We start from the raw sequence: 20,126 nt of genomic DNA on the forward strand, positions 1-20,126 counted from the left end.
ATTATCACATATAACTAATAATTCTTACACTACCTCACGGGTTGCCTCCCACATAGAACCTGATTTATAATCACGGCATGACTTAGCTCTGGCTTAACTCATTCTCCAGCTCAATTTCCTCCTCTTCACGATCGACATCTTGCCCAAAAAATTCTTAACTCATTGGCTATTTACCACAAATATGGTTGATTTGGTGCGATTCCATAGTTCCACGATTCCATGTGCCAATATTTGTACCACCTCAAATGGTCCACTCTATTTAGATCAAAGCTTACCTGGAAAGAGATGCAAATGAGAGCTAACAAGCAATACCTTTTGACCTAGATCGAATGTGCGAGCAACAATGTACTTGTCATGCAATCTCTTCGTCTTCTCCTTATACAATTTTTGCATTCTCATAAGTATGTAGTCTAAATTGTTCCAGTTCATGAAGATGATCCATACACTTTCTACCTTCCATCTCTGGGTCTAAGTTCAGCTTTTTGATGGCCCAATACGCTTGGTGTTCCAGCTCCACTAGAAGGTGACATGCTTTTCCAAATACCATATGGAATGGTGAAGTGCCAATTGGTGTTTTGTACACAGTCCGGTAGGCCCTGAGTGCTTCATCAAGCTTGATGGCCCAACCTTTTCATGTAGCATTCACATTCTTTTGAAGAATTTTCTTCACTTCACAATTTAATACTTCAACCTACCTGCTAGTCTGGGGATGATATATCATGGCGACCATGTGCCTTACACCAAACTTAGCTAATAGATTCTTTATCGTTTGATTTATGAAATGCTCACCTACATCACTGATGATATACCTTGGAATGCCAAACCTTATGAAAATGTGCTTCTTGAGGAAACGACTTACCACTTTAGAGTAATTGGTTGGCAAAGCAATGGCCTTGACCCATTCAAAATGTAATCTACTGCCATAGTATATACCGATTTTTATATGATGGTAGGAAGGGACCCATGAAGTCTATTCCTAAAATATCAAATATCTATACCTCCAGGATGTTATTCATCAGCATCTCATTCCTTCTCGATATGGTTCCCATTCTTTGGCATTGGCCACAACTTTTGACGAAACCTGCAACATCTTTAAATAAATTAGGCCAAAAGAAACCAGACCGCATTACCTTATGAGTCATGAATTCTCTTCTAGGATGTCTACCATAAGTAGAGGAATGGCAACTTTGTAGAACCTGTTGAACCTAAGATTCAGTCACACATCTTCTAATTATTCGATCAACACCTTCTTTGAACAAGTAAGGTTCGTCCCAAACATAGAACTTTGCTTCATACATTAATCTCTTCTTTTGTTGGGATTTGCTTCAGGGGGAGACACTCCACTCACTATGTAGTTTACAATATCCGCATACAATAAGAGTTCCTTGACTTTTAGTGCCAACAGCTGCTTATCTAGAAATTCTTTCTTTATCAACCTCTGTGCACTCAAATGAGACGAATCCTCTAATCTGGATAGGTTGCCTGCTATTTGATTTTCGTATCCTTTCATATCTTTGATTTCTATGTCAAATTCTTAGAGCAGCAGTATCTATCTAATTAATCTGGGTATGGCATCCTTCTTGTTGAAAAAGTACCTGAGAGCTACATAGTCAGTATAAATAATCATTTCTATACCTACCAGGTAAGAGTGGAATTTTTCAAACATGTAGACCAATGCAAGCATCTCCTTCTCTGCCATAGTGTAATTTTCCTAAGCTGAGTCAAGAGTCTTGTTGGCATAGTAGATAAAGTGAAAGATTTTCTCCTTCTTTTTTCCTATTACTGCTCCCACTATTATGTTGCTTGCATCGCACATTAACCCAAAGGGTAGCTCCCAGCCAAGATCTATTAGGATTGGGGCTTCATTCAGCCTCTTCTTCAAGAGTTCAAAAGCCTGCAAACATTTATCATTAAAAATAAATTTTACCTTATTTTCCAACAGCTGCACATGGGTCTGGCAATCTTTGAAAAAAATATTAATGAATCATTGATAAAATCTAGAATGACCTAGGAAACTGCAAATACCTTTTACTGAAACGGGTAATGGTAGCTTCTCGATCATTTCAATTTTAGCTCTATCTACCTCTAGACCATCTTTAGAAACTTTGTGACCCAATACAATCCCCTTCTTTACCAAGAAATGACACATTTCTAGTTTAGGACGAGATTTGTCTCCTTACACCTTGCCAATACCTTATCTAAATTGTTCAAACACAAATCAAAAGACTCTCCAAACACTAAAAAGTCATCCATAAAGATTTCTACAAACTCTTCCACCATATCATGGAAGATAGCCATCATGCACCTCTGAAAAGTGGCAGGAGCATTGCAAAGACCAAATGGCATATGCTTGAATGCATATATCCCATGAAGGCGTGTGAAAGTTGTCTTTTCTTAGTCCATCGAGCAATGGTAATCTAGTTGTAGCCTAAGTATCCATCCAGGAAGCAATAGTACTCTTCGCTTGCTAATATATTGAGCATTTGGTTAATATATAGCACTAGGTAATGATCTTTCCTCATGGCATCCTTTAACTTTTACTAATCCGTGCATATACGCCATCCAGTCACTGTTGTGGTGCGAGTTAACTCATTTTTCTCATTAGTCACTACAGTCATTCCCTCTATCTTAGATACACACTAAACTAGGCTTACCCACTTACTATCGAAGATTGGGTATATTTTTCCTGCATCTAGCCACTTAATTTCCTTTTTCTTCGCGACCTCTTTCATGGCAGGGTTTAACTTGCGTTGTGGTTATGCACTAGCCTTATGCCCTTCTTCCATGAAAATCCTATGCATGCACAAAGCTGGGCTGATACCATGAAGATTAGCCATTTGCCATCAGATTGCTTTCTTGTGCCTTTTTAAAACTTTTAGTGCTTCTGTGACCTACATATCAGACAAAGACGATGAAAGAATTATAGGTAAAGTATTATTGACACCAAGAGAAGCATACCTGAGATGGGTTGGAAGCGACTTCAACTCCAAGTTAGGAGCTTCTTCTAGATATGGCTTGGGTGAAGGACCCAATTCTCTGTTTAATGGCTCCATATTCTTTTTCCACATACTGACATTTGGAATGTCGAGCACACTAGCTATATCTTTAGCTTTCATGTCACCCTTAATATCTTGACCCATCAATACTCTCTCTAAAGGGTCTTTTGCAAAAATGCACTAAGCTACCACTTCCTTGTCAATGACAGTTATAACAAACAATTCTTCATAGACTACAGGCAATTTCAGTGCCTGATATACATCAAACACCTCAACTTTTTCATATGCGCTCATAGTTAATCTACTTACAGCTACATCAATAAGTGCACTTCCTGTTGCCAAGAATGGACGTCCCAAGATAAAAGGAACCTCTGGATCAGGATTAAAATCTAATACAAAAAATCAATAGGGAAGATGAGAGATCCTACTTGAACTAACACATCCTCAACAATACCATCAGGTCTAGCTACAAAACGATTAGCCAATTGTAACAAAATTGTAGTTGGTTTAGGTTCTCCCAAGCGTAATTTCTTAAGTATAGATCTAAGCATCAAGTTTATACTTGCACCTAGATCACACAAACCTCTTACATTATTGCACTTACTAATGGTTACTTGTACCGTGAAACTACCTAGAACTTTTTGCGTAGCTGGTAGCTTTACATTATTCAAGATTCTGGAACTATACTCTTCAGTGAGAATTACTGTCTCAAACTTAGCCAACTTGATCTTGTTGGCCACAATATCTTTGACAAACTTGGCATATCTTAGAATATCCTGCAACACCTCAATCAAAGGCATGTTAATTTGCACCTGTTGAAGCATATCTATGAATTTTTCAAAACATTTCTCCTCATTCTTCTTTTTAAATTTTTGTGGGACTGGGAGGTGGTTTTGTCTTTGGCTCTTTTTCCTTCTATGGTAATCTAGGCTCACAAGCTTCAACCTCTACATCTTTACCTTTACCTTCACTACCTTTGCTTTATGGCGCTAACTCAGCTAGTAGGTATCCACTTTATGTGCTCACAGTATTTACCTACTTAGGGTTTGTATCAGTGTTACCTGGTAAACCACTTTGCGGGCGAGCATTTTGAGCACTGGCTAGATTTTCCATCTGTTTCTCTAAATTTTGAGTAGTGATTTGATATTGATGAAAATCTGCAAGTAGTTCAACTTGGTCAGCCATGAGTTTCTTAAGCATGTCTTCTACGATCATGTTTATTGCACTACTTGATTGTTGGCTACTTTGGCCTTGCTGATTGTAGTGCTGGCCTCCTCCTTATTATCTATATTGACCTTGGCCTTGTTGCTAATTCTGTTGGTTTCCACCCCAAGATAAGTTTGAATGGTTCCTCCAACTGGATTATAAGTGTTACCATAATTTTGTTGTCCTCTACCCCTCTATGTGTTCCCTATGTAATTTACCAATTCAGGATTTGCACCACAGTATTTTGACGTATGTTCACTGCTGCCATATACTTCGCACCGCATTTGTTATTGCTGAATTACATTTACTAGAGCCTATTGTTGCCCCAATGCTAAGTTGTTGAAGTGTGTAGACATCATATTTTGCATTGATTCACTCTACGCTGTTAAAGCTGTCATAATAAACTTCAAGCATACCTGCCTATTTTTGGATGACAGGCCTAAAGTTTCTTTCATTCCATTCTGGATTTCCTTGAGATATGTGGTTCAGCAATGTGTAGAGCTTGTCATATGTCTTCTCCAATGCCTCTCCACCTGCAGCTGAATCAAGAAGAATTTTGGTGTTAGGTTCCAACTTTTCAATGAAGGTATGAACCAACACCTTGTTATCTTGGTGAAGATGAGGACAAGTAATGAGTAGAGATTTAAACCTTTCCTAGGATTGGTACAAATTTTTGCCAGACTTCTGCTTAAAGCTCAGAATTCCGGCTCTTAACTTTATTGTCTTCCCCGAAGGAAAGAACCTGAATAAGAATTTGTGAGCCAAATCGTTCCATGTAGTAATGTAATTGGGTGGTTTTGACTTCAACCACCTCCTAACCTCCCCAAATAGAGAAAATGGAAATAAGGACAGTCTCACATAATCAAGAGACACTCCAGTTGGCGTGTAAAAGTCATTGATTTCTAAAAAGTTCTGGATGTGGACTTGGAGAACTTCATGAGACAACCCCGTGAACTTCCCATTAGTGTGCAACAGTTGCACCATATTCTGTTTCAGTTAAATCTTCCTCCAGCTGGTGGTTTTTGAATGTTGGAGGTAACATTTGCTGTGAGTGGGACTGCCACATCACATACTATCCTAGCTTCCATATTTGCAGGGACCTCTATAGGCACTTTGTTATTATCACCTAGATTGACGTGCAGTACTGGATATAGAGCAGTCGCACTCCTCATTTACTGAGGTAGAAATCTCTCAAACTCATCTAGCGGCTCTACAATGTTCCCACTTCATTCTAGAGTGTCTTTGCAAATTTTCATGTGAGAAATCACAGCTAAGAAGAAGTTGTTAACACTAACACAAACAACTAAGAAATATTAAAAATAAAAAAATTGTCAAATTTAAAGTCCCCGGCAATAGCGCCAAAAACTTGTTGCCACCAAAGCACTCGCAAGTGTAAGTTATCTTAAAAGTAATATAGTGGCTCTTTTCAGAATCAGATTGTCGAACCCAAAGGACTTTAATCAGGCGTGAATAATATTTTTGATTGACTAAATTGTTCGTGTGTGTTGCAAAAATTTAATTTCAATTATATTGCCTACTAAATTATTAAAACTACTTTTAAAAAATCATTCAGAAATATATGATCAAATGAGTAAATAATTCTACGATTGTAGCACTTGCAGATTTCAGGTCTAAAATATTTCACTCTGGCATTTAATGGGTCTTCAATTACTAATTTAGAGGGTTGATTTTACAATTATGGTTTCTCGACCTCTAATTGCCGACATGAACCAACACAGATGCTTTAATCCTATCATCCTGTCTAATAACCAAGCATGGTGTATAGGTATGTGTCAGGGCATCCTATACATGAATTATCATAGGCAATTCTAGAACAAACACAATCCTTATATTCTAATGTTATATCTCTTTTCTGTCTCTCGTGTTTCGGGTAGACAACTAATGCATTTTAATGTTGATCAGGCATTAAAATAGTATAAATGAGAATATAAGAGAAATTATATGAAAGACACCATTTTTCAACCAAAGCAAATTATATTAAAACCTTCATCTTGTGCCTACCCCTAGAACAGGAGATTTTAGCCACTCATAATGGTTAACAAAATACAAAACATAATTCATGGCATGAAAAACTCACTTACAAATGAAAGAGAATAAGGAATAAAACCCTAGGGAAGTTCTCCTTTCGTCTTCCTTCGTCAAACGTAAAATAAAAACTGAATGTTTTAAAATAAAATACAAGTAGAAAATTTATAGCCTCGAAAAAAGTCGAGTTTTAACCCCTGTAGTCAAGTCCGCAACGCATAGATGTTTTTGTGTAGTGTAATTTTGTATTTTCTTCCTCGGCAAAAATTCCTTCTATCCGCGGACCTGACACATACTCCTCTATTTAGCCAGATAAATTTCAAGTGTTGAAATTAAGTAGTTGAAGCCAACTGCATGACGCGGACACACTCCAGTATAGTTTATTTCCTTCAAATTTTTTTCCAATTTCACCTTCAAGCACCATTTTCAATACAATCATCTTTTGAATGTTCATTCTTCCTTATTAAGCCCTAAAAGTGTCTAATCAAGTTGGTTAGCTACAATCACACACAAGTATTCTAAAAAATAAACTAAACTATAGGAATTTACTCTCAAACTCTACTATGAACAAGGGTTATTTTGGCTATTGGGTGCATAAATTCACCCAAGATCAGTCTACGACATTTAGGAATGAGCGGCCCGCTGAGACTAAAGACTGAGTCTCAATCTATAACTGGAGCCTCAATCATCTGATGAAGCACCAAACTCTCTCCTCATCAGTAGGTAAGATCATGGTGGCATGCCTGGAGAGCTCATGGAATTGAGCCTCGTACTCTGATAAAGTCATGGAGCCCTGCTCCAACCGCAAAAACTGATCTCACAGCAAATCTCTTACATTCTTGAGAATAAATTGAGCCAATAAGGCCACCGAAAACTCAGCCCACGACACTGCTGGGTACCTAACTGCTCTAGTCTTCAAATATGAACGCCACCACTATCAGGCGAGACCATCTAGCTAATAAGCAGTAAAGTCGGCTCCACTCAACTCCACTAGACCCAAAGTTTGCAGTCGCTCTCAGCAAGTAAGTAAAAACTAAAAGTCATACTCGCCCACAGCCCCAGAAAACCTCGGTAGTGATAGTATAAGGAACTCCCCGAGCATCTTCTACTCCCAAAGTGGCATGACGCACTCTAAATCATCTGGTTAAGCGATAGGTGTCGGTGGCTACTGAACAACTAGTACCTCTTGCACAGGCTTACCTTAAAGTGATAGAGCAGCGGGAGCTGGGCCTACTGCATACCCCGAATAGAAGCCAAAATCATGGCGAGCATCTCCCATAAGTCCAAAGTTGCACTAGCTCGGGTGGGGGCTGGGCTAGTACCGGCTCCACTGGCTGATGATGTACTGGAGCTACTGGTGGCTACACCTCCGGATCCGGAGTCTGCTTCTTATCCTGAGCTGGAGTTGTAGCCTTGGCACGACCTCGAGGTCGGCCTCTACCTCTAGGGCGCGTGTGAGCCATCCTATAAAAGAGTGGAACAAGTAAAATTTCCATAAACCGATAAGACACACATAGCACAATAGCGATACAAAAGAGACATGTTCCTAAAGACATTATGTAGCCTATCAAAGATAAATCACGGATGTCTCCACACCGATCTGCAGGACTCTATTAGATGTTATCTCTCTACAAGTGAGACCGATGAATCAATGGCTCTGATAATAACTTGTCACGATCCAATTTCTTAGGTCATGATGGCGCCTACTATGACCATCTAGTAGGCAAGCCAACCCATATCCTAGAACTATGAGTATTTGGATGTTAGGGTAGAAGACCAATAATACAACTAAAAACCATAATGAAATAACAAGAACATAACTGAACGGCGAAAGCTAAATGAAATATATACAAATAAAAAGATCCCTCCCAAAACTAGGAAGTCACAATTACAGAGCTACTACAAAAAGAGTAGAAGTCCCAAAGTGGACCACAAAAACATGGTTGTCTCAAAAAGCAAAAGACAGGAAAAATATATGTATAGAGGGAGATGGGCAACTCTAGAACACTATTTGCTCACCCTCACCTCCGATAAAGACAACATATGGATCGAATCAACGTCGATAGCTAGTATTTAGACTAACATCATGAAAATAGATACAGAGTGTAGTATGAATACCGAAATAATAGGTACCTAATAGGCATCATAGGCCGCTTGAGCAAGATAAACAAAAGTAAACTGAAATGCAAGAAAGTAATTACAACCAACAACAGGGCAAGAAGTAAATGTAGGTATGTACACGAGCATACTCAATACACAAAAAGAGAGAAACTAGCTAAATTTGTCAGGCTCCCATAAACCCGATAGATATGCTCGTACACAAGTCTAAAAGTAACAACCTGATTAAACTCCCATACGCCCAATAGGAGAAAGGATAGTGAAGTAAAATGAATGGATCCGATAAAGTTCCAATAATGTCACCATTTTCCCTAACTTGAACCAAACCATCCCGAAATTGTATAACCTTAATCCAAAGCTGAGCATAGATAAGTACTTGAACCGAAGATTCATCAGAGGATTCAAAACCCAAAAAGAGATTTGAAAACAACCACGAACTTGAACCAGGTGATAGATAATTATGGATTTGAACCACGTGCCAGCTAGGGAGTCGAACCAAAGAGAGTAATGATTGATGGACTTGAACCAAGGTTGTATAAAGGTGGTGGGCTTGAACCACAGCTAAGTGAAGAGAGATGTACTTGAACCAAGGTAATAATAAGGATAGTGGGATAGAACCACGGCTAAATAAGGAGCGACAAACTTGAACTAAGGCTATAATAACAAGGCAGGTCCTTGAACCCCACCCGGTGGAGTGAAATGGGGACTTGGACCACAAATAGAGGTGAGTCGGTACAAATTAGCATTAGCGTTCAACCAAGCATCATGAGGAGTATCCCCAAACTAAGCGCCATCAATGAATCACCCCAGCCTAAACTATATCCAACCAGAATCATCGAACAGACTTTCAAAATCAAGAACTTATCGATATAGGATCTATAGGGGAATAGGGAATTATGGAGGTAAGGTTCCCAAAGCTGTGTTACTACCTAGATAAAGCTCAAAATATCAAACTCAAGTCTGCTATATCAGTCTATAGGGAGCTAAGCTGTCCGAAATGAGGTCGGGGGAGTTCTAAGGCCCCAACGGCACCCAAAATTACGCAAGTCTAAGGCAACAATAGTCTAAACCTAGACTAAGGCTAAACATGCTTCCAAATATATAACCAAAGGCACAACATACACCATATGGTATGGATGATAAACAATAAGCAGAGCAATGCTTTGACAGTCTGACAATACCCCAAAAATAACACATAGGGCATGAAATCTAGGAATTTAACATGCTCAACCCCCAAAACCCTCCAAACTCATACAATTCAGTATATAAATGCCTAAACAAGCTCAGTCTAAAGAGAGGAAAATCGTATCCTACTTATAGGTCGAGTATGCATGCTCCAACTCATGGAACCGAAGCTTTTCACTTTCGAACAGGCTCCGAATGCTTCCACACTTTCAATAATAGAATCACAACATTAATAAGATTGTTATGACATTAAAATTATCGAATTTAGATAGGGGCCAATTTTAGATTAAAAAATTGAGAATTATGGGACCCGCTTTGTAACTCACGGGATTGACTCCAAAAATAGACTATAATTACTACCCCCAGCTCATGTTCCAAAAAGGAACACAATTCATACAACAAAATAGACCCAAACCCAACATGCATCATAATAAACTTTATAGCCCAAAAACACTAGAAACGCAGGGAAACGGGGAAATTTACCTCAAAGGAATCCCCAAATCTTAATTTTCATCCAACCACTAGAATCCCCTCGATCGCCCAAGAATTGAAGGAGAAATCACAACTCAAAGTTCTAAGAATAAATGCTAGAATCTGAACTTAACGGGCCTCAGGTGTCGCAAAAGCAAAGACCCATTTGTCAACTATTCAAGCGCATTTTCCAAAAATATTGACCAAAGTCAACCATACACCAAATTTCAAAGGAAAAAGCGCCAAATTGCCCAAACTCGTACAGACTGCCTCGATACTCATGTCAACCATGCTACTAGCTTAATTTGTCTATTTTGGAGATGATGGAATCGTCAAAATTCCGTTCTGAGGTTTTTTTATGAAGTTTTAACCAAAGTCAACTTTTCAAAGTTATAAAGCTCTAAAATAGGAAAATAGGTCTAAAACTCAAATGAACAATTAGGCAACTAAACAGTTAGAGACAACAAGTCATAAATGACTTGGGGTTACTACAGGAATATTTTAGATGATGAACTGATTGCTTTATTTCTAAAATGACCTAGAGGGTCATTACATAGTCGAACCTGTAGCACGAAATTACCTGTACAATATAGTATGAGTACCAAAACAATAGGTACCAGTAGGCATTATAGGTCGACTGAGCTTGAAAAGTAAAGGCAATAGGAAAAGATAGAATCTGAGATAATAACAGAGTGAGATAGAAAAATAAGGAGATGCAAACGAGTGTAAGGAACTAAAGGAACTAAATAAAGCTAACTACACCTATCCGGACCCCCAAAGCCCAGAAAGTACATTCGTGCACAAGTTTAAATAAAAACTCAAGCAAACCCCTATAAGCTCGATGAGTACACGGAATTACTAAAACTACTAAGAATGTGAAACGGTGAGTCCATAGCCATAAAAGTATAGTTCAAATCTCAAACCGCGGTTAGCCTCCAAGTAACCCACAATATACAATAGCATCCAATAGTAACAGCCTAGATAAGAAGTCCAACACCCAAACTTCGAACCGCGGATGAGCCTCAAAGAGGAAAAGTAGTAGTGATCTCTAAATAGTCAATATGGACAGCCAAACTACGAAGTCCAGTGCCCAACTCGAACCACACATGAGTCTCAAAGGGGCAAAAGTCCATAATCAAATAGGTCATCTCTATAGAAGATAAGTGAACAATATGACTAGACCTTAAATCTAGGGCAATAGCGGCTACTGAAAGATATCATGTCATCTCATCATAAAGAAGCCACAGTGGATATACTTTCATTCTCAGATAGTTCGTTCAATACTTCCAAGCTTGACCCAAACCCGATCATGAATCGCCAAATGAGATCCCAAAGCTCCAATCATCTATGAACGGACCATAATAAGAGAGAGAGGGATAGAAGGTCGTCATGTTGAGGTAACGCCTAATCTAAGGATTAACTATCAAACTCAAGTCTGTTATTCCAGTCTACAGGTAGCTAAGTTGTTTGAATTGATGTCAGAGTAAAAGCAAGGCCTAACGGCTACACTATCGTGAGTTTATGGAAATACTATTCTAATCCTAGATTAAGGACAACATGCTCATAATCAATAGATAAAAGTTAAAGCAAGACTACAAGGCATGGATGATCAATGTAAAACTAAATACATGCTCACTAGAACCTGAAATAAACCTAAGGCGTGATTTCTAAATAACCAAGCATGGTTCAATAGCTAACTACTCTTAAATTCCAACTAATCCACAGGCATTCATATATTCAAGCTCAATCCAAAGAATGGAAAGTCATAGCCTACCTGTAGGACCAATCACGCATGCTCCAAATCACAGAGCCAAAGCTTTGCCCTTCCTAAAGTCCTATGAATGCTGGAACACTATCAAAAATAGGTACACAATATTAATACGGTCATTTTGACATTAAAATTATTAAATTCGAAGACAACCCAATTTAAGAGTCAAAAAGGGGAATGTGGGACCAGCTCTAGAAATTCTAAAATTAACTCCATAAAAGGGTACTAAATACTACCCCGAAGTGTTATTCCAAATTGGAATACGATTCAGGGTCTAGAACAGTGGGAAACACAACATGCAACATTTTCACCATTAAAGCACCAAAAATAGAGCTAAGACAACAAGTTTGAATGAGAATTTACCTCAAACGATACTTTTCCGATGATCCCTGACTAATCACCCATAAAGACATGAATATTACAGACGTATAGCTCTTCGAATCACCAAATTTGTACAAGTATAGCTCTCAAAATTGCATTTTGAAATAAGGTGAAAGTGTTGAGTTCGTCCTTGGTATTTTAGTTAAAGACCATGGATTTACTCTCCGAGAATGCAGCTATAGTAGACCGCAGTTGTGGATAAGAACAAGATAGACCTCCTAAACATTGAGGACTCTACGCGAATATGGAGAAGGAACAATCAAAGCTCCACGAACACAAATCCTGACCCATGAACACCGAGAAGAAACCATCAGGTATCCGCGAAGGCGGCCAGTGGCCCGTAAATATGGCGAACAAAGGGCCTCTTCTTTGTGAATGTGGACAAAGGCCTGCAAATGCAGAGCAAAATTTTAATTGCAACAACAACCACTGCAACTCAGTTATTTTGGCAAAGTCCAAAACTCCGATGCGGTGCCAAAATTTATTCAAAATTTTATGCGCGCAAATGAGATATGCTACACTACCCAATTCAACATTCTAGACTCAAGGGAGAACTTGTAATTTCCATAATATGTCATTTTAATGAAAAGTGGGTCCCACGCCCAAGTGCCATTTTTAGTGAAATTTCACAATGGACCTTGGAGATTAGACTAGAAGCCTCAGGAAGAGAACAAAGGGCCATTCTAAACCAAACTCGACATTCCAAAACTAATCAAGTTGACGAAATTTTCATCCGAGCACATTTTCTGAGAATGTTGACCCAAGTCAACCCTAGGCCAAATTTCAAAGACTAAAGCGCAAACTAGCCTCAAACTCATATTGTATTTTAAAAATATTTTTAGTATTATTTGTAACACTTATCTCGATACTCGTGCCAACTATGCTAGTGGCCTAATTTAGCCATTCCAAATCTGATGGAACCGTTAGAATTTCGTTCCGAAGTCATTTACCTAAAGTAATTACCAAAATCAACTTTTTAAGATATAAAAGGTCCAAACTAGGAAAACATGCCAAAAATCCAATTGAACGACCAGGGGACCAAACAGTTAGTGTTAATAAGTCATAAATGACTTAGGGTCACTATAGAAATGATCTAAACAATGAAATGAATGTATTAACTAAAAAATAACCTGGAGGGTCATTACATGAGGTTATTTCCGGTGAGAGTGTAATATCGAGGTCATTTTCGGTAAGAGCGTGGTGCCGAGGTCTTTTCTAGTGACAGTATGATGCCGATGTCATTTTCGACGACAGTGTGATGCTGAGGTCATTTTCAGCAGGAGTGGGATATGGATGTCATTGTCGGCTATTATGATTGATGCTCGATTATTATTTATGTAAGAGCATCCTTTCACATTTATGTGTGTGTTTTGACTTATGTGTTTGATTGTGTGAAACTCGTGATTCTATTTTGTGGTGACTTAACTGTGATTGTGGAACATAATTAAACTATGTATTATGAAATCTAGGTTGGCCTGATTTTTTGTGCAGGTTGTAGTTATGGAGGTTCAGTTGGGATGAAAGGAGTTCTCAATTTTATTATATTTGCCTAGTTTTGCTAGTTGACTTGCTGAGTACCATTTGTTTGATACTCACCCATTTCTTCTACACTTATATAGGTTCTGAGCTCAAATAGTGAGTTTGAGTTATCCCTTATCCTCCGAGGCTCCGAGGTGACTTTGAGAGGTAGCTGATTGATGCCCAACGATCTCTCTTGTTCCTTTTTATTTATGCTTTATTCTATTTGAGATACAAAGATATTTGAAACTTGTATTTATCTTTTATTTCATATTTATTAGTTGCATGAGCACATGACAACCAGATGTTGGGGGTTATTTTAGTTTATTTAAGACTTCCGCTTTTGTTTATTTGATATATTTAGCATTTCTGCATTATTTCCTAAACATTTTTGGTTTAGGCTGACCTGTCCTCGTAGGGTAGGATGAGTGTCATCACATCCATTTTTGGGTCAAGAAAATATAAATTCTTTTTACCATAAAAATATGAACGTGTGTTGTATTTCTTTCGTCTTTTTAGCAAAGAATGATTTATTTACTGTCTCCATAATTTGAACATTTTTAATCAACTGAAAAAAATATAAATGATGAATATTTCGTGATGATATATATAGGATTTTTCTACCTACTACATGAATTTAGTAGGTTAACATTGTACTTTATTTTTTACCAAAATATCACTACCTTCTAAAGTTCATCAAATCTAGGACTTTATAGTCTTTCACTTGAAATTATCAATTTTCTTATACAATTTAAAATCCATCTCTTATTTCTTAAGTTACCCCCTAAAAAATCAAGTAAGAATGATAAGAGGAGGCTCCTTATCTTCAGCATCCACCCATTATAAGTAACAAAACCTAATGATTGCAAAAAAAAATGACATGATAAAGATGCAAAATTAGATAAACTGACAAGTAATTTTCTCAAAAAGACGCATTGGCCTCTTAAAGAAGGATATTGAACTCTTCCCTATTGCAAGAAAACCAAACACAATGGTGACAAATGCACCTGATAGGGTAGATTGTTCACTAACTTCTTAAAGATGTTAGTTCGTTCTTTAGAGATGTTAGTTCGTTCTTTCATTTTGCATATTCACCGTGTCAATATTTTGTGACCATAAGGCTTTCTTGCAGTGCTAATATATGATATGACAAAGTAAGAAATTGTGATGTTGAATTCAACAACAATTGTTATTTATAGCGGTGAAATCATCAAATTATTTATGAAAATAAAATCAAATGACAAAAGATTAAATTTTGTTTTATATTTATTCCTTTTTTAGAGGATTTTTTGAATCAAATTCATAACATTAATTGAGTTTCTTTATTTGTATGTTTGTATCTTCAACGCCAATTAGTAAAGATCATAATTAGACACTGTATCTTTTTCATAATTAGAATTGCTAAGGTTTTATGGCTCCATTCTTTAATGGAAAAGATTTTAGTGAGTTCATACGCAAAGTTGGTAAGTTAAGAGATAAAAATTTCGATCGATAGTGTGTATATTCTAAATGTTCTCTAGTTCAAATGTGAGTGTTGTCACAATCCATAATTCATAAGGGTCATGATGGCACCTACATACTCCCCGGGTAGAAAAGCCAAACCACCACCCAGCTGATTTGAAAGTAAAGGCATAAAGATGAAGTAAGACGTTGACAAATTTAAAATCATAAGGAATCTTTAATAAAAATTAGTTGTAAAAAGAGAACAAAAGACTACAAAAGACTCGGAGTTATGTGTATAAGAAAGACTATAAGTACAGGATAACTATTTAATAAATGATACATTGTCTGAAAAGATTAAAAAGATAGAAACTATAAGAGATAGAAGGAATTTGGCGCTACATATCATCAATGCATCTCACCAAATATATCCTGAAGTAAAGCCTCTGACTATACCAATCAGCACGGTCCCCTCATACTAGGAATAACATCTGCAATAAAAGGAATGCAATAGGTATAGTGTGAGTACAAAAAGCATTCTACTTAATAGGTATCATAAGAAAATTATTATCTCACATTGTCATGCTCCCAATTTCCTCACGAAACACGAATTTCGACAGGTGGGAACTCTTTTAGGATATTAAAAAAGAAGATTTACCACCTAACAAATAAATGCGTGTTAGGACACTATAATAAACTAATTTACAAATAACTCTATTTATTAGTCTATGTCACCAAAAAATTGAGTAAAGGTTTAAGTTACCTCAAAAGTAAGGTGTTAAGCATCTTTTGGGGTTCACAAATATGGATCTCTACCGAATTCATTTATTATGTGAGGAATTAGGTGATAAAATATAAAATAAAATATGAAAGTTGAATTTTATTAAATCCAGAATTACTAAGTGATAAAATAAGAACTTACAAAAATCATAAGTTTTAAGCATCAAAAGTGTCATAAATCCACGATACATGAGTGGCAAATTCATAATTTTTGAGTCAATCAATTCATGTGATAACCTTGTTGACGATTCATTTTAAATACATTATTTTAATTTTTTAGTTTGGTTTTTACATACATCTCCAAAATATTTATATCAATTTTATCCGAAATCTTTTGAGGTATAACAAGAACTTATAACAAAAACAGATCATTCCCAATTTAAACTCAATGAACCTTGTATTGTTATCTTGAAATTGTCGAATATTTTCCAAAAATATTTATTTGAATATTTTCGCTGTTCATTCCCATTTTCTCACGCAACAATCCAACCAATTCAACATAGTTGGTTGAAATATACATGCTAACAATCATTCTGGCATATTCACTATATCTGAATCAATTCAATTTAGCAATTATTTTGCTGCCTCAATAAAAAGCAATCATCACATTATCTTCAAAATTAGTCATCTTTACTCCTACAAGAAAGAATAAGATATTTATTTTAATTATTGAAATAGAAAAAAAATTAATATATTACAACACATTGACTTACTTATTTAATTCATACGTATTGAATTTTTGTGAATGTTGTTTCAACAACAGGGCATACAAGCAAATGTTTTTGTAGAAATTTGTTGGAATGTACCGAACATTCGATTCAAAAACTTTCTATAATAATTTGTGGTAAGTTGTATGATGTAGACTTAAGCAGTTTGTTATCTTTGTCAGTCACTTTTTAAAGGCAAAACATAATTAACAATAACTTTTTACAAGTAAGGCGTGATTGATAGTATTGTTTTATTGGCAAAATCAGTTGTTATAGTTGTTGCGGGCCCTTATGGCCAAGTTCACAAAGCACTGGCCAACTAGGCCATCGCGTTTGTGGGCCATTGGCAGGGGCGGACCCAGACACCAGGGGTTCATCCGAACCCCCTTCGTTAAAAAATTACACTGTATATATAAGATAAATTTTTTAATTTATGTGTATATATTTAACATTGAACCCCCTGAGCATAAGCCAAAGGACTAGCTCAGTGGCAAAGGGGGTTCAACAATTTGCCTTAGATAGCATAGCTCGCAGGTTTGATTCCAAGCAAACATGTTTTTTTTCTTTTCTAATTTTAGGTACGTTTTAGGCTTTGTTTTTGACCTTTTTAAAATTAAATGTAAATTAAAAAATGATGTATTTGATAGTATTTCTAATGATGCTATTATTAAGACATTTCAAGATATGAAACCTCGTAGAATACAATTGTAATAGTGTATGTGGTTGAATTTTAATTGTAAAACAATATTTTGATAGGCTTATTCGTATGTTTGGTTTCTTAATCCCCCTTCAAGGTGGTGTAATTATCACTATGTTTTGTAATACATATCAAGATATAATAATTTATATTGTTCAGGGTATTTTTGCATTGTTTTGAAGCCATTTTTTGTCATTTTTTTGTGGAGGAAGAGTGCTTTTATTTTGAGATGGTGTTTATTTTAAGTCTTTTTAAATGTAAAAGTTTATGTTTGCTCTCCATTTGCACTTTCAAGAGCTAAAGAGAATTCAAAAGAAACTGAAAAAATTGGAGAAAGACCCTGCTTCTTGCAAAACAGGTATATTTGACCCGACCCGTTTATTTATGAATATGATTAGCGTATTTAATTTTTTTTGAATCCCCTTCGTAAAATTTCTGGGTCCGCCACTGGCCATTGGCCATGATCGCGGATCTCTATGCCCTTGGCCTTCATGATTGACGCATTTCAGCCATTGTTCAAAGTTTAGAACTTGATTTCTCCTTCGATATAGGTCAGAATTTGGTGATTCAAAGTCTGGTGGATTCGTAATTTTTTTGGCTACTTGGTTTAGTGTTCAGAAAGTGTTGGAGACCCATTGTTTGAGTTAAATTTGCATAGAAAGTTGCTTTCATTGTTGAATTCTTAAGCTTGAAATAAAATTTTGTTGCGTGTCTTGTTTCCCACTTATTCAAACCCCAAATCGTATTTCATTTTAGAATAGAAGTTTGGGGTAGTGTATAGGACCTTTTTACATAGTTACTTTTGAAATATTCAGAGTGGGTCCCACATTTTTATTTTTGACTCCAAAAGTGGTGCATCTTTGAATTTGTTAACTTTAGTGTTAAAACAATCGTATAGATGTTGTGATTCTATTTTTAATAGTGTGGAAGTATTCTGAGATTGTACAGAAGGGAAAAGCTTCAGTTACTTGAGTTGGAGCGCATGCAGTCTGCTTACAGGTAGGCTAAGGTTTTTTTCCTCCTTAGAATGAGCATGTTCTAGCATTTCTATGATGACTTGTGTGCAATTAGGGGTATTTGGGTGTTGATCATGCTGAATTCCTAGAAATCATGTATTAGGCTTTATTTTTGAAAAAACTCGGGCTATTAAAGCATGTCTACTGCTACTGTTGATCATCCGTACCTTGTGGTGTGTATTGTGTGTTTGGTTTATGTCGTTGGAAGCATGTTTGGCCTTAGTCTAGGCTTAGATAATGATTGTCATAGGCTTGTGTATTTTTGAAGCCGTTAGGCCTTGGAACTTCTCTAATGTCGCTTCAGACGGCTTAACTCCCTATAGACTAGTGCTATCAAAATGGGTTGGTCAACCCAATCCAAGCGTAAAGGGATAGCGAGTTAAATAGGTTAGGACGGTCTGACCCTTTTAACTAAAGAGCCTATAAAATAGCATCCCAACCAACCCTAAGCAGGATACGAGTTGGGACAGTTGACCCTTCAATCAAAAGATGGATAATATTGGCCTCTTAGAAAGACTATCGAACATTGATCAACAAAATACCAATACATCAAAAATTCACATGTCCATGAGTTCCACACACTTTAGTGGAATACTTACAAGATAATAGAACATGTAAGATACACAGTCAACAATCATAAGATTCATCATAACAACATATATTAGATGATCATTTTTTTTATAAACTAGACAAGAAAGGATAAATAAGAAATTAGACATAAGCATAAAAGTAAAAACGGTCAAAGATTCATAGTTATAATAACTTCAATTGCCTAGTTACTGAGAACTTGGCAAAATAAAATACTACTTAAAATATATATATATATATATATATATGATAAATATTTTTAAAATTCATGACCCACGGGCTAGCCTCTGAGGCTCTCCGGTTGAGCCCATGAGGCTGGCGGGCCAAATGAGGCTGGGCTAAAAAGCCTCATTCCTAAATGGACTGAAAATTTTTAGCCCAACCCCACTTAATTCAAGGATTGGGTTGGGTTGGGCCGGTCTCATGGGCCAAGCCCATTTTGATAGCTCTACTGTAGACTGGTATATCAGACTTGAGTCTAATATTCAGGGCCTTAACTAGGCAGTAACACAAATTTTGGGACGTATATCCATAATTCTCTGATTTCATCAGTCTCGTATCACTTGATTCTTGGTTTTGGAAGTCTATTCGTATATTCATGTTAGATGTGATTTGGACTGGAGTGATTTATTGATGGCACTCGGATTGGGGGTACTCCCTGTGACTCTTAGTTGGCTGCTGATCTTAATTTTGACTAATTAGCCTCTATTCATGGTTCAAGTCCCCAAATTACTCCAACAGGCACGGTTCAAGTCCTTACTTTGATATTATAGCCTCAGTTTAAATTTCTAGCTTTACTTGTCGTGGTTCAAGTCCACCACCATATACAACCTCGGTTCAAGTCCATAGCTATTATTACCTCAGTTCAAGTCCTTGGTCACTTTCACACATGGTTCAAGTCTATGATCATCCTTATCCTTGGTTCAAGTCTTTGGTTATTCTAAATCTCAGTTCAAGTCTCTGATCCTCTTATATTCATGCAGTTCAAGTCCTCAACTCTTTTATGCTTCGAGCTCTAAGCTTCAGGCTCTCGAAATGGTTCAGTTCAGGTTAGTGGGAAATTGGGACAATGTTGGTACTACATCGGAGTCCTTCATTTCATTTCCACTATCTTTGCTCTTGTCAGGTTTATGGGAGTCCATTAAGTTTGTTCCTTTTAAACTTGTGCACGAGCATACCCGTTGGATTTATGGGATCCCGACAAAGTTA

At 36.8% G+C, this 20,126-nt stretch overlaps 1 protein-coding gene across 1 annotated transcript; it reads right to left on the reverse strand.

Annotated features, from left to right (window-relative positions):
* Positions 1-3,176: 3,176 nt before the first annotated feature.
* On the reverse strand, positions 3,177-3,796 carry LOC129903704 (uncharacterized). The gene is made up of 2 exons (XM_055979250.1): positions 3,451-3,796; positions 3,177-3,385 (listed from the first exon to the last, which is right to left on the reverse strand). Exons 1-2 carry the CDS (start codon positions 3,794-3,796, stop codon positions 3,177-3,179), a joined length of 555 nt encoding a protein of 184 aa, XP_055835225.1.
* Positions 3,797-20,126: the final 16,330 nt, after the last annotated feature.

This window comes from Solanum dulcamara, chromosome 9, assembly GCF_947179165.1.
Source record: "Solanum dulcamara chromosome 9, daSolDulc1.2, whole genome shotgun sequence".
In the NCBI taxonomy this organism is placed as follows: domain Eukaryota; kingdom Viridiplantae; phylum Streptophyta; class Magnoliopsida; order Solanales; family Solanaceae; genus Solanum; species Solanum dulcamara.